General features: G+C 39.8%; 2 protein-coding genes across 2 annotated transcripts in view; one reads left to right on the forward strand and one right to left on the reverse strand.

The window, feature by feature from the left end:
* WDR19 (WD repeat domain 19) overlaps positions 1–6,018 on the forward strand; it is a 39,457-nt gene extending 33,439 nt beyond the window's left edge. The window contains exons 32-37 of the mRNA XM_063401791.1: positions 6–87; positions 687–837; positions 2,147–2,270; positions 3,971–4,047; positions 4,722–4,842; positions 5,593–6,018. Of these exons, the coding sequence (XP_063257861.1) occupies positions 6–87; positions 687–837; positions 2,147–2,270; positions 3,971–4,047; positions 4,722–4,836 (549 nt within the window). The 3' untranslated portion in view covers positions 4,837–4,842; positions 5,593–6,018. The remainder of the gene's footprint in view (positions 1–5; positions 88–686; positions 838–2,146; positions 2,271–3,970; positions 4,048–4,721; positions 4,843–5,592) is intronic.
* A 136-nt stretch (positions 6,019–6,154) lies between these two features.
* RFC1 (replication factor C subunit 1) overlaps positions 6,155–21,971 on the reverse strand; it is a 34,370-nt gene continuing 18,553 nt past the window's right edge. Inside the window, exons 6-24 of the mRNA XM_063401792.1 lie at positions 21,327–21,404; positions 20,936–21,023; positions 20,608–20,840; positions 19,431–19,538; positions 17,936–18,115; positions 17,522–17,626; positions 16,147–16,543; positions 14,872–14,981; positions 13,400–13,514; positions 12,869–12,957; positions 11,713–11,850; positions 11,222–11,317; positions 10,961–11,059; positions 10,380–10,534; positions 10,148–10,265; positions 9,111–9,256; positions 8,442–8,655; positions 7,231–7,422; positions 6,155–6,680 (exon numbers count right to left, since the gene is read on the reverse strand). Coding sequence (XP_063257862.1) covers positions 6,579–6,680; positions 7,231–7,422; positions 8,442–8,655; positions 9,111–9,256; positions 10,148–10,265; positions 10,380–10,534; positions 10,961–11,059; positions 11,222–11,317; positions 11,713–11,850; positions 12,869–12,957; positions 13,400–13,514; positions 14,872–14,981; positions 16,147–16,543; positions 17,522–17,626; positions 17,936–18,115; positions 19,431–19,538; positions 20,608–20,840; positions 20,936–21,023; positions 21,327–21,404 — 2,763 coding nt within the window. The 3' untranslated portion in view covers positions 6,155–6,578. The remainder of the gene's footprint in view (positions 6,681–7,230; positions 7,423–8,441; positions 8,656–9,110; positions 9,257–10,147; positions 10,266–10,379; positions 10,535–10,960; positions 11,060–11,221; positions 11,318–11,712; positions 11,851–12,868; positions 12,958–13,399; positions 13,515–14,871; positions 14,982–16,146; positions 16,544–17,521; positions 17,627–17,935; positions 18,116–19,430; positions 19,539–20,607; positions 20,841–20,935; positions 21,024–21,326; positions 21,405–21,971) is intronic.

Genomic DNA, 21,971 nt, shown 5'->3' on the forward strand with positions numbered 1-21,971 from the left:
TCCAGATTCACGTGAAACGTGGTGATCACATGAAGGGAGCACGGATGCTTATACGTGTGGCCAACAACATCAGCAAGTTCCCATCGCGTAAGTGCTGCCAGCAGAGGAGCTGTGCTCTGTGCTCTCATTAATCAGCACTGCAAGGTTCATCCTCCCACAGTGATCCTGTGGGCAACAAGAGTGTTTGGAACTACACAGTGTGCCCTGCATCCTCCTCCAGGCAGCTCTTCTGTACACACTGCCCAGGATGGGATCTGGCCTCACATTGCTGCAGTACTGAGCTGCCTCAGCCACACACAGTCTCAGGATTGTGTGTAATGAACTGACTGGTTCTGGGACTTCATCACAAAATTTTAGTTGAAATTTTTTTAAAAATTATTTTTGGGTACACAGAAAATGTAGACCAAAAAGTAGGCTTTAAAGAATGCAGACTAGATCTGGGAGAAATGGTTAAAATCAGAACATTCCTGCTGCCATGCTGAGCTTCAGGAGTATGAGGCAGTGAGAGGTGAAATCATGGTTTTCTTGTATACTGTTCCAGGAATGGTCCAAATTGTGCAAATGTGTACCATGACAAAGAAAAAAATAGTCTTTTTTCATCAGTATGTTTTTAGCTGTATTAGCTCAAAGGTTTTCAACATTAATATTGGTAAATAAATATTTGACATTGTTTCATTCTATTACAGATATTGTGCCAATCTTGACTTCAGCTGTGATTGAGTGTCACCGAGCAGGATTGAAAAACTCAGCGTTCAGTTTTGCTGCTATGTTGATGAGACCTGAGTATCGGAGTAAAATAGATGCAAAATACAAAAAGAAAATTGAAACAATGGTCAGGTGAGTAATGTTAATCAAATGCACACAGTTTCAAGGCTTTATTTGCAATGCTGTTTTTGCACATAACTGTTCTCATATTATTTCACTGACTTATATTTGAAAGGCTGAGCCATTTCCCACCCTTCTCTGAGAATTAAAGTCTTCCTTTGAGTGTGATATGCCTTAAATGCAGTGTGCATTTAAAATGCTCCTTAACCAGCAATAGCATTTTCCATCTTCTCCATACAGACACAAGTGCAGCCACACAGATTTAGTTGATTTCTAGTTGAGACTCCACTCCAAACTGTTGGCTACTACAGCAGCACCATTGTGCTCTTCTGTGATTTAGACAACTAAATGGCTAAGATAAAAAAGAATGGGAAGGCAAATAAAATACACGAATTCCTGACATTGTCTTCCTTATCTGAAGTTTTGTTTTGATCCTTGTCAGTATTTTCTGCCAGAGGAGGAAGCATAGGCAGTTGTAGAAGAGCAGGGCACACATATGTCATACTTTTGTCATTTATTCTACTAGTCTTAACCAAGGCTCAGGGACTTGCTGAGTTCATATGGGTGGTTTAGGTATTTATTTATTAAGTCTCTAAGCTCTCCATGAGCTTATCCAATCGCTCAACTTAAAGTCATGCAATTATTTAATGAGAGTTGACTCCTACAAGAAGTTCCATAGTGTCAAAACTGGTCCCTAGCTAGTTTAGGGTGATGCCTTGTAGTTTTCCTCTTGGGAGAGATCTACTTTTTTCTGTGTCATTTATGATTTTAAACATCTCAATATTTTATTTATTTCCCTTCTATCTTTTTTAGAAGACATATCTTTTTATATAAAAGTTATATCTTTTCAGGACCTGAAGAGTTGTAACTTTTTAATGGATGCTGGTTCTTATGGTGTTTCTCTGAAACTCTCCTTACAGCCTTTTTGGAGGCAGCTAGAAGCTGTATAATCATACCAGAAAGCCAGTTTTTTGTTACTCCTGTTTTTTGTGGTCCTGCCTAAGAAAAACTCTAAAACAAAGAAACCATAGCTTTATAGTCAATACATACAGACCCTAAGTTTTGAAATCTTATGAAGTATTATGATCTGTTACACCTTTTAAAAGGTGGTGGTGTTTCTAATTAAATGGAAGATTACCTATTTCTGAGTTCACATAATTGTGATGAAGCTTGGGTGATAGTTAAAAAGTAAAATAACAGCTGGAAGCTATGCAAGTAACTCAAAGGAAAAACATTTGCTAAGTATCAAAGGCATTGTAGAACAGCTTTGATAAGTTCAAACAGCTTGAGGGTTTTATTCACAGCTGTATCTATGTTTTAGACGTCGGGACACAACCGAGACAGAAGAGCCAACAACAGCCTGTCCCTACTGTGCTTTCCAGCTGCCAGAGTGTGATCTTGTGTGTCCCAGCTGTAAAAACAACCTTCCATACTGCATTGCAACTGTGAGTGTCTCCTGTGCTTTCTGCACTGTGACAGTAAAGGCAAAGCTGCTTTCCCTTCAAAAATAAGTTCATTTGAACTTCAGATTGCTAGTGGATCCAAGCTAGGTATTTTTATGCATTTATGGGTTTTTCTAATATGTTGCCAAATTTCTTTTTGTCTTTGACTACTATAAAATGTCCTCATTTGCCACCTACAAGCAGCAGGCACTTGAGGGTGCCAGTAAATTCAGGAAGTCATTCTGGGAGACTTCAGCTTCCCAAGAAGGCAGTTGCAGCACCAGGAATCTCCAGCACACACATTTGGTGCAGTTGGTGCACTTGGGAGAGCACAGGCTAGTGCTGCTGCTGCCTCCCCAGCTCAGCCGTTTGCCCAGGGGCTCTAGTGCTCAGAGAACTAACAGAAGTCCCCCTTTCCTTTTCCATGTACAGGAGCTTGTGGCGGGCACACCTCTCCTCCCTCCTCTAAGCTACCAAGACTTCAAATTAAAAAAAAAAAAATTTAAAAAACCAAACCAACCAACTGAACAAAAAACCCACCAAACTTCAAAAATCTGTTTTGGGGAATTTTTAAGCACATCCAATGCTAATGATTCAGGCAGTGACTTCAGCATTTCTTACATTACTCATCCTTACAGAAATGAGAAGTTCTAACTTTTTTTCTTTCTTTAGAGTGTACTGGAAAGGTAAGGATGGTGCGCATTCCTGGTGGAAGTTACTGTACAGCTACTGTATAACAATTTTTACTGAATTGTCATACTAAAATTGCAGGGAAAGAAAGAGAACTTAGTAGAATGAGAAACAAATGTTAGAGTCAACATTCTTTATTAAAACTAAAGAATTAAGTCTCACAAAAAAATTAACATCCATTATGTGGGAGTCTTTTTGCTCTATTGGTTTAGCAGAGTAAGATGACAAGTATACTTTAGAAGTAATACCTTCAGGAAAACAAAGCTTTTTAAATATAAATTTGTGAGCCAAACACAATGTACATGTTAATGTATGTTACACAATATTCATTTAGGCTCCGTCTTTGCCGGTTTGTTTATTCACAGGTGTTTGTAGAATTAGGACTGTAGCTTTTTCAAACATCTAATGATGATCAGTGTTAAAACAGTCTGTTGTTGCATATTGTATTAGAACATCAATTTCTCAGTATAGTTCAAGGTGCTGCTGTGTTTTTATAGTATTGAAAAAGTATACATACAAATTCATTCTATCAAAAGTAAACTAGTAAACTGTAGCAAAAAACAGAAAATGTTAAGAGGCAAAGGCCAAGCAGGCTCACAAACTTGAGTGCTGAATGTGACCTACTGGGCTCAGGTGCTTTGGGGGCATTGTTGGTATGTCATATACAACACCAAAAATGCCAGCAGATTTAGGTACAGCTCTGGATACACATCTACAGATAGCATTCTAGAATAACTAAACTAAAAGAATTTTAAACACTGTAATTCAGTATATTCTTAGATTTCCATTTTTAAAAGAGGAATACAAATGATAACACCACATCTCTGAGAGCTCGTTTTCTATTTACAGAATTTACACGGTAATCGAGCTACACTAACACATATGTGGGCCTTTTAATTCAAGATCTTAGACCTCAGTGGCTGAGACTTTTTCATAATAACAGGTCTAAAAGTGAATGCTCTCTGTAGCCAGGCAGCACTTGCCCCTCAGTTACCTGCAGTTTTTGTGTGCAGGGTCGGCACATGGTACGCGATGACTGGACAGTTTGTCCTCACTGTGACTTTCCTGCCCTCTACTCAGAATTCAAAAGGTAAGTTGGGATTTTTTTTCTTTGCAGTATTCCAACGTTTGTTTATATTTTAGCAGCTAATGGATCACAGTTCTAAAAACATGTAACAGCTGGGCTGCATGGAAGAGGAATTCCCCTTACTTGGTAGTTGCACCTAAGACACTCACAGAACATTGCTTCAAAGTTGACCAAAACGATAGGATATGATAAAGAATGGGGCCAGTGATGCAGGGCTTCAACAGGAACAGTAAGGAGGATGGATGGTGAGCTTGTGTAAGTTCTCAGCTCTGGCCAGGAACAAGGCCTGATATGGGGGCAGGGCAGGAACACCGGTGCACCAGCAATCATCAAAACAAACAACATGCACATAGAATTGGTACAGACGACGGCAGGGATAATGTCTGGTCCCTGATAATCACGTGTGACAACTGGATGGGATAGCTCTGTTCCAATGCCAGGAACCCTGAAGCTGCTGAAATTTCCTTTGTTGTATTTCAATGCTGCAAACAGCAGCCTTCCTGGTGTGGGGTTAGCTCTCAACTGTTGGAAACACAAACAGAAGCAGCCATTGCTCTGTCCTGCACTTGTTACATAGCACGGGTCAGAACTCTGGTCCAGGCTTTGTGCCTTAGTCACAACTTCCTTTGAAAAATGTTAGAATTAGCTTTTGACCAGTTACCCTTCCTTTAAAACAGCATGTTACAGACTGAAAATGTGTGTCCCATGTGTTCTGAAAGGATTAATGTTGTTGATCTTAAGAAAATAAATGACTGCACAGAGTACCTCAAACTACAAGATGAGGACCAATAACTTCAGGTATGTCCTACAGTCTCTGTATTTTTACTTAACAGGGTTCATTCTAGACAACACTGGGAGTTTTTCCCAGTAAGGAATCTTAACTTACAGCCTGGGTCAATGCCTCAGATAACTTGAAACCCAGTTCTATCACCTATTTGCCCTCAGGCATGCAAACACCAGTAGGTTTTCCTTCTGCAACTGATCTGATTGTTAAATTGGGCTTTAACTCAGTTTACCCCTATGACCACATTAACATCCACAAACTGTTCTGGTTTGGAACATGTTCCCCAACACCAGGGGTGCTTGAGTATCAGAGATAATGGTTTGAAGATCTCAGCATCATCCAGACTACTCCAGATCTTCCAGCATGGGTTTAGATGTGGGGAGAGAGAGCAAGAGGGGTACTAAATGGAAGGAGCAAATCTAAAATGCATGTTACATGATCTTAACTTGCCTATTTAACAGAATCTATCCCAGGATAACAGCAACAAGTATTGGCCTGAGATACCATATTTCAAATGAGAGCATGGCTTAGATCCAGGACTAGTTTTTTCTAAACGGTAACTAAAAATGAGTTAACAATGTTCCTCAATAATGTTAATAATTTCAAGGCAGATTTACTATTGCAAATACCCTATGTGAAAACTCAGCTGTAGGTCAGAGTAATGCACTTAAGTTCTTTGGGAGAATTTTAGTTGATTTTATTTTTCCTGATCTGCTATCACAGTGTATGTAAGAATACAATTAACCACCTCTGTTTATTTCCAGAATTGCTTGTGTTGGCTGGCAAGCAGCAAGGAAAGCTCTATCACTACATCATACATCTCTTCCCCACGAAGGCCTAATATGAGCCATGTCACTTCTATTTTGTGATATCCTGTAACTATTTAGCTTTTGATAAGTTTTGTACTTTGGTTTATTGTAGTAATAAAACTGATAATTAATACAAACAAAATCTGCATTTTATTTGCACCAAAGACAAACCACGGGGCTATCTTTGTAATGAAAAAAGAAAAACCACCTCCCTTAATGTTTTTTTCAATATCAGTACTGAACTGTTACGAGTATTTTCAATTAAACATTTTTTACTCTTTAAATATTCCTTTATGGTTTTGATTAAAGCTGTAACTTGTACAAGTACAAGTTACTCAAGTTTTGGAAATAAATCCCTCATTGCTTTTCTGTGTCTCTCACTGAACAAAAAGGAAGTTGTAGGAAAAGAGGAATGCCACATCATGTATGTGAAGGAAAGACAAAACTATGGAATAAAGGAAGGAGACAAGAGAGAACACTCCATGAACTTAACCAAAGCTTTAAAAGAGTCCTGTGAAACATTTTATTGTAATTTTATATACTGCTTAATTTCTATAATGTACAAATAGGCCATTTATGTATGGGGGTTTTGCATCATGTACTATATTTACAAGACTTCACCATATAATGCCAGGAGATTTCTATAAAAAAAAAGCAGTGAAGTCCTAGGAAGACTCAGCAGAAATGCCAGGTAACTAAGCATGACATTTTCAGCATGTTCACACACCTGGACTCTGTTGCACAAGGACAGTTATAGCTTGTAACATTTACCATGTCAAGAGCAAGCACAGCAGGGCATCGTGTGAGAGCACAAGAGCTACAGCACCTCTATAAGAGGAGCATTTTCAACACATTGGTTCTACTTTCCCAGCAGCAGCACTGGATCTGTTTCATGTTGCTGGCAGAAGTTAGATAAGCAAAGCTGTGTCCAAAGCAAGATTTTACTCTAAATGTCTTGTTTTCTCTTTCCTTTTTCCTTCTTTTTTTGTTGTTTCTTCGTTTTTCTCTCTTTTTGGCTGCTTGGAAGACTTCGCCTTTTTTTGCTATAAACAGAAATATACAGGCAGTTTAAAATCCAGCTGCAACCTGACAAAAGTTTAAGTCAAAATGTAGTCAGTGTTAAGTAAAAAGCTACGTCTTTCCCTCCCCTTTCAGGTGTGAAGTTTCCAAGTGCCATGGAGAATACACACTGCAATATTCAGTCTTAAGGGCTGACCACAGTTCCCCATTTAGTGATACCTACAAAGGTGTTACTAGAACTGTCATCTGTAGTAGCCACAGGCACAGGCCTGGCACCATCCTCATCAACACTTGAAATATTACTAAGTTTTGGAATTGGATGCAGAACTCTAAACCTATGAGTGATGTCTCACTTTGGTCCAACATAAGACAATGGATGGAAGTAACTTAAGACTTTTCTACACTACCACCAGTTAAAAATTTAAAAGTTGAAAGATTATTTATTTAATATCCACTATGATTTTTTTTCTTAATTCATTAAGATGACATTTAAAGTCACAGAAAGGTAACTAAAAACAAACAAAAAAGCCCGAACTTCAGTGGAGTGGTTTAATACTCAGGAAATAAATTCACCTTAATCATTGCATCACTGTCAACAGTATCCTGCTCATCCTCATCCGACTGGATCTCTTCCACATTCAAGTCTCCGCTCAGATCTAAGGTTGCTGCAGATCCCGACTGCCTTTTAGATGCCTTGACAGAACTCAGTGAATATGGAGTCAGATGTGCCTCTTTGTTGTAGGCGCGTGTAAAAGCTGCTTTGACCTGGCAGGGTGGAAGGAAGGAAACTGAGCATCAGTATAGGAACCGTAGATTGTTAGCTAACCAACTTACAGAGAGATTCCACATCAGCTTTCCTTTGGAAAGATGTGAGCAAAGATACACAGAAGATGACACCATCTCAAAAGGACACAGAAAGCATTGAAGAGCTGTATGGTGAAGGCTCATTTTAAACAAGTCCACATAATCCTCAATAAAGTGTGCATCTTCAGATGCTTCTTCCTTAGGCCTACAATTATTTCAGCAGTCACACCAGAGTCCCCTTCAGCAGCACTGTACACGTGCCAGACTAAGCAGCATATTCAGACTATAGGAGAACACCTGATACTAATGTAGGTTTGGTTACCAGCAGGTTCTTCTCTTTCCATAAGAACCTGACCTGGATGAAGGAGATCACGGTTCAGATCACATCTGCCTAGTTTTTAAAGGCAACCTGAGCTCAAGCTCACTTTCTGCCAGGATAGGGTCCCAACCACTGCAGTGCAGTGGAAGAGCAGCACATGAAGCATCCCCACATCCCAGTTCTGTCTAACAGGACTGGGAAAGGTGCAAGCTGGAAGGCAGCCTCTGAATGCAGGGCCTGCTCTGTAACACAGGCACCTGTGTGGCCCTTCTCCTTTGCAGGATGGTAAGAAAGGCAGGGCTGTGTCTGAAGGACACACATCTTACAGCCAAAGCTTGCCTCTGGAAAGGTACCAGCTTTCCCTGTCCTTCCTGTGTTCTGCTTCTATACCCAAAACACAACAGACTCCCAGTAGTCCTTTACATCAGGAACAAAAAGTCTTAAGACTCCTGAGTGAAGCACAGTCTGATTATCTTTAGAACTTAGCCCTGAAGTTTTAGTGGTATGTTTGACAGGTGATTCACAAAGCCTACTATCAATTATGGTTAAGCTGGTGCACCAACTTCAGCCTTTCCACAGCACATCCATACCATAGCAATTATTCCAGGATTTCTTTTTTAAGATATGGAAGGAAACAGAAAAAATCACTGGTGGATTTTACCTTGGGATCCAGCTTTGAAAAAGGACTGGGTTTGCCTCCCCACGTGCTTATTTCCATGATATTTTCAACGTCTTCTTTCATCAAGCAGTAAGAGTCCATAAATGTTATAGCTTGTTGTACACCATCTGCGCCAAAGTCTTTCAAGGGCTGGACAAGTGCATCCCGCAAATACGACAAATATTCCATATTTACGGTCCTCTTGCATGTCTGAGTTCTTTGTCAAATTGAAAATAAAAGTATGGAGTAAGTAAATCTGTCCAACCAGCACCACTGACTTCTAAAGACAAGAACAAATAGGTAAGGAGGCCCTCAGCAAATCAACAATCAGATGCCTCAAGAGCAAACAGTCAGTTGTACTGTGCCATTCCTTTTGCCATACCTGCATTAGGGAATAACCAATGCAAGGGACTGAAACAGCAAACAGCCTGGGGAAACACATCCCTAACTAAGAAACAACTTCAGGGGAAAAAAAAAATGCAAGGTACGTGTGATTATACTAAATGCATTTCCAGCTTTGACTTGTTCAAATTAAGCACTGAGAAAAGCATCACCAATAACACAGGAACACATTCACAGAACTCCTGAACGTGTCACTTGTTCAAGGAATTTGTGGTAGATAATGAACTGCACTGCAGATAATGAACTGTATCAGAGGAATGTCAGTACTACCTGAGACTCATGTGCATTGCCAGTTCTTGAATGATACGATCATGTTTGCCTGTGGATGAGAATTTCCCCAGCCAGCTGGGAAAGACAGGAAACTGGGACATGTAACCCCTCATCAGCTCCCCCGGGAGAACACTCGCATAAATAGCCTGCAAAAGTAACACACATGCCAAACTCAAATCACACAGGAATCTCATGGACACTGTGACACACTGCCCTGCACTGTCCCCAGGGAAGGGTAGTCAACACACGGCCACAGTGGAAACAGCTTATTTGAAGAGAACTCTCTCAATTGCTTATTTCTGGTCAATCTCTGTTGGGTTACAGCTTCACCCCTTGTGCCACCCTGTTTGTTACCATTTTCTAAAACACCTGTGAAATTATCTGGGTTTCAACACTCAAAAAACCCCTCAACCCTAAAACATGGCCTTTTGTCATGTCCTGTTTAGAGGGCAGTCAGACAAATACTTCACACAAACAAGTGATCTCCAACACAAAGACATGGTGAAGGAGACATTTCCAAAGAGCACTGCAAATCTATATCAAGTCAGCTATGGTCCGAAGCAATTCAGCTCTCTGGACCTGTACTGAGCCGGGGGGGGGGAACTAGATGACCTCCAGAGATGCCTTCCAATTTCACCTACAACGCCAGTCATAATCCTTTAAGCACAAGTCTTGTCAGTGTTTCAGTAAACATTGAAAGAAGTACAGTGACCAAACTTCAGTCCTCTGTGTTTTGGGAGAAATCCTGCCCTGGTGAGAGGAAGGACAGAGCAGGCTTGTAACTGCAAAAGTGACACACACCATGTGCTTCTATGCTTAGTGACAGTCCAACTTTTCCAAGTTTTAGAAGACTTCATTTCATGTTGCAGCATGGGCTCAACAATATGGATGTGGGAAACTCTTCTAACCACCAGTGGAACAGAGAATACTACATGAATATACAGATCATATAATCATACTGAAACACCGATTTCTACAGATCCACCTTTAATACTGGACACCCCTTAAAGAACATAAAATGAGTGTTGAGTGCTCACCTGTGTTGGGAGAAGATTCCAGTTCTGCTTGCTACGGATCTGCCTGTCCACTATATCACCATCACATATACTATCAGCTGCTCTACTCAAGAGCACCAAGTGCTTTTTTAAATTGCCTCTGGAAAAAATGAAGTTGACTTTGTTACAAAGCAGAAATATCCAGATAGGTTTTGGTCTACGTTGACTCTCTGACACAAAAGCCTGTGTCAGTCTCATGTTTGCAGTAACTCACCCAGCAGCAGCTGGTTTCACGTGCACATAGTTCTCCTGGACAAAGAGAGGCGCTAGCGAATAATCATGGAAGAAAAGATCTGATTTGTCTATGAGAGACATACGAGCAGCCTCCTCGCCAGCAGCGAAAACCTTCCGGACAACGTCGAAAGGGCCCTAAATAAATGACATTTCAAGAAGTCAGCAGCTCTAAGGTCAACACAGAAAGTAAGACACAGCACAGTATCAACTAGGAAAGTATCCAGGAGTATCTTGACTCATCAGTACAAGCTCCACGTTCAGTATTTCCACCCTCGAACTTTAACAGTTTAAAGAACTGTATTTTATTTTTGGTATTAAGAGAATTAACTCCTAAACAGACAACAAAGGATGGGAAGAATGAACTTCATAATTGCATCTTACATAAGAGACCAGGATATCAAAATATATACTCAGGCCTTGATATACTACTCTTCAACTAACTACTTGTGGCAAATGTTATGGCTCTTGGCACCTAGACTTTATTCAGTGCTTCAGTTCAAAAGATCGCTATAAAGCCTAGTGATTGTATCAGAATATGACAGTAAAAGCCAAGCCACCTACCAGTTTGATGTCCTTTTTGGCTCTGCTGGCATCTGTTTTAGCCTCGTCATAAGTCAGTGTTTTGTCTTTTGCACACCACATATTAAGATTATGTAAAACCTAAAGAACAAAATTTACAATTTGGTAGCATAATACAATTTAAATGGAAGACTCCAGCAGTTACAGCCTGATCTTTATACATAAAAATACCGCTCAAATACTTCAAAGGTAATGTACATAATCTGCTATCTGAATGGTCACTGATGCTGAAGGGGTACTGACCTGTCTGATGTCCTGATTTGCTGCCAGGATTATCTCTTGCATTGCGGGTGGGGGAATTTTTAAACCTTCTTTAAATGCAATAGACATCATGGCACCCTGTAATCACAATTGAGAAACTGTCACTAGAGAATTCCTATGAATTCTTCCCCCAGTAGAACATACTGACACGTCTATGAAAGTGCATTGCATATTTTTCTGAATTTTTAAAGCACATATAGCTCAAATTTTCTCTCATAAACATAAACCGTCGTTAATCATTGGTGTAAAAAAGAGCGCGTTTCTTTATAAAAACCCATTTTGGATATATTCTTAAGACAGACATCTACAATCCAAAAGGCTTTGGGAAGAAAAACTCAGACAATTCATTCTGAAAAGCAGTTATTCACTGAGATGATCCATTAAGTGGAGTATCCAATTCCGAATAAACTCTGCCACATGAAAACTGAAGTTACAGGTGGTAATTCAGTGCAGTCCATAAAGCCACAGCCTACTTTGATCTGTTCTAGACGAGGTCTCTGAAAACGAAGATCCAGACAGTAGTGGACCAAGGAGCGCATTTTGGGATGGTTGCGGTCATTGCACATACAAATGATGGGGATCTTCGTATGTCGGATCAAACCTATCAGCTCCTGTAATTTAAACATGTTACAATTACATCAGATACCCTGGATAACAGGAACAACTAGAATGGCATACCAAGCAGCATTAGTCCCTGCCTTAGATCAGATCCTTGACAGGTGTCAAGTCCATAACACTCCTCCTGCTGTAATCACATTTCTACACACTGCAAACCTAGCCCCTTGCCTACATTTTTCCCTCGCTGTTCTATTCAGCTGCACGAGACCTGCTGCCTACCCTCTTCCACTGTCTACTCCCAGCAATTATGTTTGGAACTGTCTTCAAGAAGCAATGAAGACCAATAGCCCAGAGTACAGCTGTCCACCTGCAGAACTACTCATTTCTCCAAAGGCCAGTTTGACCTGGTTTATGGCCAGGGGGAACACACAGCTTTCTGGCTGCACTCTGCCACAAAGAATGAAAAAGCACAAAGAACAAAGATCAGCTCATCCCTGCTCCAAGAGGCTCATCATTTTTAGGCTTGCCAGAACAAACTTTGCTAGCTCTAATGAAGATGAAATTCAGTTCAGTTTTACTCCTGCAATGGAAATACCTGCATCTGAGCTAAAACTCTGTATGCCCTTCACCATCAAAGTACTGCACGTGACTATAGGAAATCCTCAGAAGCTAAAACTGGAGATACTACAGAGAACAAAGGGTGCTGCTGCCTATGCCACACATTAGTTACCCAGTGTTACTGCCTGTGCAAAGAGCAACAGTCCCAGCCAGGCTATGAACCTCCCACTGCAGGGAGATGTCACCTCAGAGAGACAGAACAAATGTACCTGTTCCGAAGTGCACACACTCAAGTTCATCACTCCAGGCTTCTTCTACACAAATATCCTTTTCCCCTCTCTACCAATGCACATTTCTTACACAAAGACAGGCTTCTAAAACACATCACTCTACTCTGCAGAGAGTTTGTTTATGGACCATGGGTTGAGGACAGTAGAGTGGCTTGACTGTTCTGTGCTATATATGGTACATACTCTTGGCAATGGCATTAGCTAGGGACTACAGTGGCTTCACCTGAATCCCTCCTCTGTCTTCATTGCCTGCCATGCCATCCACTTCATCCATGATCAATACATGTTTCCCGCTAACTGATGAAGATGCACCTGCAAATGAACATGGATAAGAAAATGAGATGGGAACAAAGGAGTCTTGCTCAGAGTTTTACCCAATGCAAACTAAGATAACCCCAGCCTAAGCAACTGAGGTGGTGGCTCTGCCACTTGATCACATGAATCTACGTTCACAGACCAGACTACAACCTCATGTCATCTTCTGAGAAACAAGTCCCATGGAACAGAAGAGCAACTGCAGAGTTCTTGAGTAGTTTGTGCAGATTAACAACTCATGCTATGAATAGCAAGATTTAATTCTAAATTGAAGAAGAAATGTAACAGCTTACTACATGAACACATCCCTGTTAGAGCCAGGTCCCTCCACCTGACAAGCAACGTAAATTCCTAACATTGTTGTGTAACAAGGAAGCTCTGTCCTTCCTCTAACCAGACTCTTAACAAAACAAAAATTTCCTTCAAACAACAGACGCACCAGAACAGAAGTCTTTGATGCTGGTGTTGTTCAGTGATTCAGCAACTACTTCCTTTAGGCTGTTCTTGCTGCGAGTGTCGCTGGCATTCAGCTCCACGTAGCTATACCCCAGTTCCTGGTCCAAACACATGAACCACATAAAAAAGTGAGAACACAGATCCGTGACAAATCATACAGCTTTAATTAGTTTCTCCCCTTATATTCCTTTTCTCTAGCAATTCAAAGGTTTTATAACCATGCGTGGAACAGATAGGCCCAAAAGAGATTATTTTTGTTTTGGTTTTGTGGTGGGTTTTTTCATTGTATGTTTTTTGTTTGGTTTGAGTTTCTTGGTTGGTTGGTTGTTGGGTGGGTTTTTTTGAGTTTTGGTTTGGGTTTTTTTTGGTTGGTTGGTTGGTTGGTTTTTGTTTTGTTTTAATGAAGGGGGATGGGGAAGCATTGGAGTCATTGGCACATATTAAATTTTGGAAGATTAACAAAACTGCCAGTGGGGATAGAAACAGAGCTATGAGCCAAGGCTGGCTAAGCTCAATGGAATTTCCAGCTGCATAACAAAGAAATATATCACATGGCTCTGAAAGCTGCAGGAAAGAGAAACTTTTAACTATTTAACCAGTAGAAACACATGACTCCCTCAGCAGCACTAACACAGTCCCTGACACAGCTTAACCCAGCTGCTCTTTTATCAGCAAACTCTCCTGCCAGAGGCAGCCAGAACACAGCACTGAGCACACCCAGCCTTGCTCTGTTTTGCTGGCACTTCCTGTGGAGCACAGAGCAGAGTGGAGCTCTGCAGAGTCCTGAGGCAGCTGAGAGCAAACCAGGTTGGAAACCAGAAACAGAAAAGACCATGCTTGGAAAAGAAAAATGAGCCCAAGACAGCACATTCACCTTTTCTAAAGGTCTAGTTCTAGGTGTGGCATCAACTTGTTGGCACAAAGCTCAACAGCATGCGGTGGGGGAAAGGGGAGGAAAGGATTAAGAGATACTCTATACAACAGATTTCTAAATTCAGATTTAGAAATTGACACATATCCCTGTGTCCATTTCTCTCACCCTAAAGTAGCATTTCAGTTTATAAGAAATCTGGCAAAGATCTGTTAGATATATAAAAACCATAACTCTGGGCTTTCAAAGAGCTAGCCAGAATTTGACTCCTGTGAAATTAAATGCAAATATTCTCCAACTTGCAGAACTAGTGCTGAATGCTCATAACTGGAAAACCATTTCCAACTGTTCAACATGCTTCCTCTCAATGTAACAGAGAGAAACGCACACACCCATTGGTACCTCCTCACCTCAGACCTGACAAAGGTATCTAAAGAGACACGTATTTTCACCTGTAACCCTGTTCTGAGCAGCTGCAACGTGGCTGAGAGCAGACCCTGCTCCTTCTGGTCTGCACACTGTAGCTGTATCCAGATATGGAATTAACAAGAAAGTGCTGGGAACAACAATTACTACGAACTCACCTTACAAACCAAAGCAGCTGTAGTAGTTTTACCAACTCCAGGTGGACCAGAAAGTAGTGCTGCTTTAAAGCTTGTCCCATCATCTTTGCTTCCAGTTTTACTGGGTTTTGCTAAAAAAAAAATAAATAAAATAAAATAAAAAAATAAAAATAAAAAAATAAAAATAAAAAAATAAAATTAAAAAAATTAAAAAAAATAAAAAATAAAATAAAAAATAAAATAAAAAATAAAATAAAATAAATAAATAAAATAAAAAATTTAAAAAATAAAAAATAAAATAAAAATAAAATAAAAAATTAAAAAAAATTAAAAAATAAAAAATAAAATAAAAAATAAAAAATAAAAAATAAAAAAATAAAAAATAAAAAATAAAAATAAAATAAAAAATAAAAAATAAAAATAAAATAAAATAAAATAATTAGGTTTTACCTAGGTATGTAATTATAAAATAAACTGCATCTTCCTAAAGATATCAGGCATCATTGGAATTTTTCCTCATTTAAGGCTCGATAAGAACACCCAAAAACGCATGTACAGCTGCATCCTAACCACTTGGGGAAAAGCAGCTTAACCCAGCTTACAATTTATGACTTGCAGTGATTTTGAACTGAAAAATACCACAAAGTGCTATTAATGTAATACAACCATTTCAGCTATCTCCTCACAACCACAACATACACATAAAAAACCAAAAACACCACCAAACCCACACACTATCGCTAACAAATTAAGCCAAACCCCAAACACACTACACACAAAAGCCCCACTACCCACTACAGCTGAACTAAAACCCTCTTTTAAACACAGAAAAAACTGTCTGTCTATAGGATAATGAGCTGTCTGCTTGACACATGCACTTCTTGCCAGAGCCAGGATCTTGACAATTCACCCTGTATCTTCACTGTTGGCAGTGCCTGACCTATTTCCTCTTGCTGAGGAAGAAATCAATAGGCTCAAAGCACGGCCATTTTTAGATACATCGCAGCTAGGATATTCTGGGGTTTTTTTTGTAAAAATGAAGCCTGAGACTTGGGGAAAAACATCTTTTGAGACACATTTTTCTGCTCTTTTTTGAGGTGGGGAGATAGGTAGTAAATGAACAACTACTTTGCAAAAAAAATCTGAGGCTCAGTTACTGCTAAAAATGCATTTGACTATAGCCTTATTCCAAATTTCTAGAGTTGCTCTGCTACCACCCATGCCCTCACTGGTCCAGGGAGCCAAGGAGCACGATTAGCATGAAAGAACACAGAGAAAATTAACCAGGCCAGTCACCTTGTCCGTCTTCCAACGTGTTCTTGTGCCAGTTTCTGAGCCATCGGAGCAGTTTATTGGCACAGCTTTGCTCACCCTGCTGTCCAATAATTGCCTTAAGAGACACAGGCTTATATTTATCTACCCATAGCAATCTCTCTGTGCCATCTTCATTAACCTCAGAAACCAAGCTCCCCTTAGGCTTTGGGGCTTCTTTCTCCTCTACAGTCTGACGTTTAAAGTCCGAAAGTTTTCGAACAGCAGTGGTTTCCTTCTTGACAGATCTGATGGTATCTCCTTTTTCAGGAGTAGACTTGTATTTTTTATTATTAGCTTCCCTTTTGTAGGGGCTAAAATTCCTTTTTCCAGCTTCAGCTTTCTGCGGTGTCTTTTGGGGTTTTGACTCCACTTTCTTTGCCTTAGGAAAATAAAAAGATTAAAAAGAAATCTTAAAAAATACAGTAAATAAACAGCGTATTTATTTAAACAATTACAGGAGTGCTTAGAAAGTGACAAAGTTTATGTACTGATTAAAAAAACTTCAAGAGCAGATACTCTCAGAGAAATGAAGCACAATGTCACCAGGTTCTGTAGTACAATCCACAAAAAAGAAGCAGGAATTGTTCTGGTCATTCCAAAAGCAGTCCCCTTATTCACAAAGCCTGAGGCATCCTACAGTGCTAAACCAATGACTGTCAGGTTGGAATAAATGGGTCAGACACCCTTGGAGCTCTTGCAAAATAACACTTGCAGAAATTGTTCAATTCAAAACAATTCAAAGGGAGCAAAAATGATCAGCTAATAAGCTTAGAGTTGCTTTTCCCTGGGACACTAAGGGTATCTTTACATAAATAAGTTGTGTCTGTACTGAATGCACCACATGTTAGAGCTAACAGAGATTTTAGTAACATTCTATCAGCCACTACAACCTACATTTAAATGTGCACAAAAACCCTGTTACCTCTTTTATGGTATTGCCTGAAAAAATCACCTTTAATATTCTTAGTGCAAGTACCACATAAAGACAAGGTCTGTTATGTATCCACATAGTTTACATATTTCTGGGCCTGTCTGGGTACCACGTGGTATCAGTCACACTTATTCTAAAGAATTAACGAGTACTCCTTGTTTCAACCTGATACCATCTAAGGAGATGCAATTACCTGCTCTGTCAGGTACCTAAAATGCAGAATAATGTCAGAGTGGGAATATAACCTTTAGCTCCCAATAGTAGTCATTTGTCTTAAGCAAAAAAAAAAAATCACTTTTAACCTAGAAGGTCAAACTGATGATTGTTGTGTTTACTATTACTGGAACAGAAGAAAAACTCCTTTCAATTAAAAACAAACCAAAGCAAAAAAACCCCTTAATTCCATAAGTTTATTTATAAACATACCTCTGCTTCAACAGCCAGCTCATATTTGGACTTTTTGCCTGGCATAGTTCGAATAAGATCAAACAGACCATCCTCATCAATAACTTTTGTACCTAAAGTTAATGCCTGGAGCAAAAGAAAAAATTAAATGTGAAGTCAAGTTACATTAGGATTTACATAATTAATTTCAAAGTGTTTTCCAGTATGAACTATGACTAGGAACACAACAACAACGAGTTTATATATGTGCGTGTGTGTGTGTGTATGCACGGATGTAAAAACAAAGCTGTAAACCACTTGGCAACTTTTCCTTTTCATTTTATACACTTCATTGTTTGCACTGCTTTCTGCTGGCAGGGATACTGGAAATCACCACTTAAGAGAGGAACAATTCAGTTCCACTTTGCCTGTGGCCTGGCCCAGGAACACACTCACCTTCTCACGCTTGGACTGGCCACAGTCTCTCCCCATCACCAGGTAATTTGTCTTCTTGCTGACATTGCCAGTCACTTTTCCTCCGTAGCGCTCGATCAGGGACTTGGCCTCATCTCTCTCAATGCACTCCAGAACACCCGTAATCACAAATGTCAGCCCTTCCAAGCAGTTTTCAGCTCCCTGACAACCAGAGCATTGCAGAAAATGCCATCACTGATACAATGCTACCAAACAGCTCTTAAGCATCAGCTATTTTAACCCTCTACCACATCAAGTACCCTATGAAACCTTACAAATAAGATTATCATACCTAGCTAGGTAATAGTTCTGAAAGTTCCAACAGGAATAGCTACCAACAAAACTTCACACACTGTTTACCTGACTGTTGGGGGTTAGATTGGGTTTTTTTTTTTTTCTTCTCACAGAATTTTTTCCCATAAGTTTCCAAAAGCCTTGATGACTACTTAGTCAGAACAAAAAGAGTGCTTGAGCGATATAGCAGCACGAGGCTACACCTATTGTTTTTGAGTCACTGGGAGTGTCCCTCAGAGGGGAGAGATGATGAGCTTTGGGAAAGGCAAAAAGACAGATCTGGGGGAGGGGGAGGCACTCTTGCTCTCAGCGCCGAGGAGGACGGTCAGGCTGCCCTCTGCCTCTGCCTCGTCCTGGGAAATCTATCGTCATCTGCTGTGTACCCGGGAATCCTGAGCTCGCTTTCTCCAGCCTCTCCCCCCACCGCAGCTGCTTCTTCAGAGCTTTGAGGTTCCCCTGCTACTCTGTAGCCCTGCACTGCCCAGCCCTGCCGGGACACCCCTGCTGCTCCAGCTGCCAGCGCAGAGCTCCTCATCTCATCCACCAGCCCGGGACTTTTCCTTCCTTCCAGTTCGGCCTCTCGGAGCCCTGCAGGGGCGCCGAGATCAAACTGCTCTGGGTTTTTGTAAAAGAAAGCCCTCAAGGTTCTTGATTCTGTTTATTATTGATGCTGTAGTTGTTGTTTGTTTGTCGTTTTGTCATATATACTAGTAAAGAACTGTTATTCCTACCCCCATACCTCTGCCTGAAAGCTCCTTTAATCTTCCTTTTAATTGGAATAATTTGGAGGGAGGGGATTTGAATTCTCCATCTCTAGGGAGGTCCTGCCCCTTCCTAGCAGATATCTGTCTTTCAAACCAAGACACTGACCATGCTTTTAGCACTGTGCTTCAGGTGTAGCATGTCAGTCAAAGGAGTGACAACAATCTTCAATTTTAAGACCAGTAACTACTTTTGATCATCATGACTTCCTAAACCAAGTTCTGAATACAAATTCTTTACTACACATCCTTACATTTAGTCACTGCTTTCCATTACAATTTGGGTTTTTCTAATACATTCTTCCTACTGGGAAAAAAAATACCAGTCTTTAAACAGTTAAGTTGATACTTATTAAACCACTTACAGCAGTAGGTGTACCAAACACTCCACTCCATATCCAGAATCCTGTAGCCAAACTTACCTGAGGGATCTCTTTGGAACCCAGTGCCTTTGGACCCTCACGATTCAGGAAGCTTCGGTAAGCCTGGTAATTGTTTCGCTTCTTTTCAGAGTCCTCAGGACTTATAGACTGGGTCAGGAGAGGGAAAAAAAAAATATACATATTACATATATAAAAACAGCAAAATAAACCCACGCTTCACAGTTTAAGACATTTTCATACACCAAAGGAAAAGCAAGTTCTAACGCTTGTTTTTAATCTATTAACATGCAATACTGAAGCTTGCTCTGCTTTTGATGCTTGTGTTGAGGTGTTTTTTCTTGTTCCTTTTAAAAATATTTTAAAAATGTGAGAGTTTAAATAATTGTTTATTGTCAGGTTTCTGTAGATTTGTCTACTGCACATGTACATGCTCACCTGACTCAAATTGTCACTTCAAATTCACAACCTACTTAATTTGTGATCTACACTTACATAAAAGCAGAAATACTATGAAGTAGACTTTAAGAGACACTTAAGCTTCTTAATCAGTAAACAACTGTTAAAAACTCACCTCAAAAGGAGGTGCAGGCTCTCCCTTCTAATTCCAACAGTTATTTAATTGTCAAAATGGGATACTTTATACTGTATAATTTAAAAGTACCTTTTAATGTTGCCAGTAACTGCCAGTGTTCAACAAATAAGAGTTCTTGAACCAGAGAAAAAAAACTGAATTCTATTCCTACATAGCATATCAATAATAAGAAAAAACAGGAGACATGGGAGAGAAATATAAATCCTTAAACAATGCCACCTAGTATTCCAGCCACAGAACAGATCCTCAAGGTCACCACACTCACATCAGGAAGTTTTCACTCACCAAGTAAGCATCAGAATTCCTGCATTCTGTGTTTTCCAGCAAAGTTAAGCAAGAAAAAGATTTTGCAGTGTACCTGCACACACCTTAATGGGCATTAGAGAACCTCTATGGTTCTCTATATCAAGTCCATCATCTGTTTAATTTACACTTTGCCAGATAATTTTTCCACATAGTCTTACAATTGCTGTAAGGAACTTGGAGACTTACCAGAATTCAAATCCTTAAAAGCTGCCCAGGAGATTGAAAGTACCAAGTTACAAGAGTGACACCTATAATAAATCAAAACTATTTTCCTGCAAACTCCACCAAGACATCTAAATTAATTTTGATAGTTCCTACCTCAGTCTTCTTGGGAGAAACTTTCTCCTTCTTTGGTGTTGTGTTCTCCTCTTTCCCTGAAGCTGCTTTTTCTCTTGATAGTGAATTTTGAGCACCTCTCTCCTTTTCAGCAATCTTTTCTTTTCTACCATCAGATGATTGTGGGGATAAAGGAGAACCTTTCAACTGCTCAGATTTCGTTTGTGGCTTTGCAGAGTAATTCTTAGCTGTACCAGCTGAGTCTCTTGCTTTCACTTGAAAGAAGGCAGAGGGAGAAGAGTTCATATTTAAGAATTTATCTCATTAATATTATAAATTAGCGCAATGCTTTTCAGTTTCTCTGTCCTACCTCTTTCTGACTGCTTATATCCTGCTGTTGTGTTAGGGCTGCTGTTGATGCTCAGCACTGTTTGCTCTCCTTCTGCATCTTTCCGAGCCTAAATAAACACACAATGCCCAAGTCAGGGATGTGTGTCCCAAGCTACCCCCGGGACACAGCAGCAAAATTCACTTAATTACCCCCACAGAGGCATCCAGCACACACTGCCTGACTAGGCAGGACACCCTTTACAGAGCAAGGAAAAGCCAAGAGGGAAGTATAAAAAGTGAGCATGCTATTTCCATGCCACTTTCCTGCCGTTTTTAATGCATTTGTGCGGAAGTCTCAAAACAGAGATATTTAAATAAGAACACTCCCAGCAGTGCAATTCCTAAAAGTCAAAGTTTAAAAAGAATTCAACCTTTTTCTTCTGTGGTGTTTCATCCAACATGGCCAGAGTTCTAGCAAATTCTTCATCTTCATGCAGCTGTCTCTCCAGCTGAAAAAAAAAAAGATTTTTAGGTGAATGCCACACAAGTTCTAACTCTAACATTTTAAAAAAAAACTCTAAGCAAGCACATAGCTAGAAAAAGGGTGCCCTAAATTTCTGGAACTGGCACTGAAGAATTACTTGTTTCCTCCAGAAAGCAAGACTAGTTAAATCTAGTGAGAAAAGTGGATTTGTTGCACTAGAAACATTATTATGCCTGTATAAGCTGTTTTCAAAGGAGTTTTTTGTTCATGTTTTTTATTGTTGTGTACCCTTTCCTTTTAAAGAATCAAACTTTGAAGGCAGCACCTCATAACAAACAGCTTGCAACAAGATGTAACCTGTTGGCTTTATCAAAAGCAGTCCCAAAACACAAGAAGTAACAATGCCTGTTAAAGATTATGATATCTCCATAATGAGATATTCTCATCTACTGCTAGCAACATACATACTAAAAAAAAAAACAAAACTACTGCCTTTAGCCCTGCTGCCCTGCTCTTAGTGTCAGTTCTGTTTACTTTAGGGAAGTAAATATACTTTAACTTTCTATTATTTATACTCATACAACTGATTTTC

This window comes from Prinia subflava, chromosome 7 (genome assembly GCF_021018805.1).
Source record: "Prinia subflava isolate CZ2003 ecotype Zambia chromosome 7, Cam_Psub_1.2, whole genome shotgun sequence".
Taxonomy (NCBI): Eukaryota; Metazoa; Chordata; class Aves; order Passeriformes; family Cisticolidae; genus Prinia; species Prinia subflava.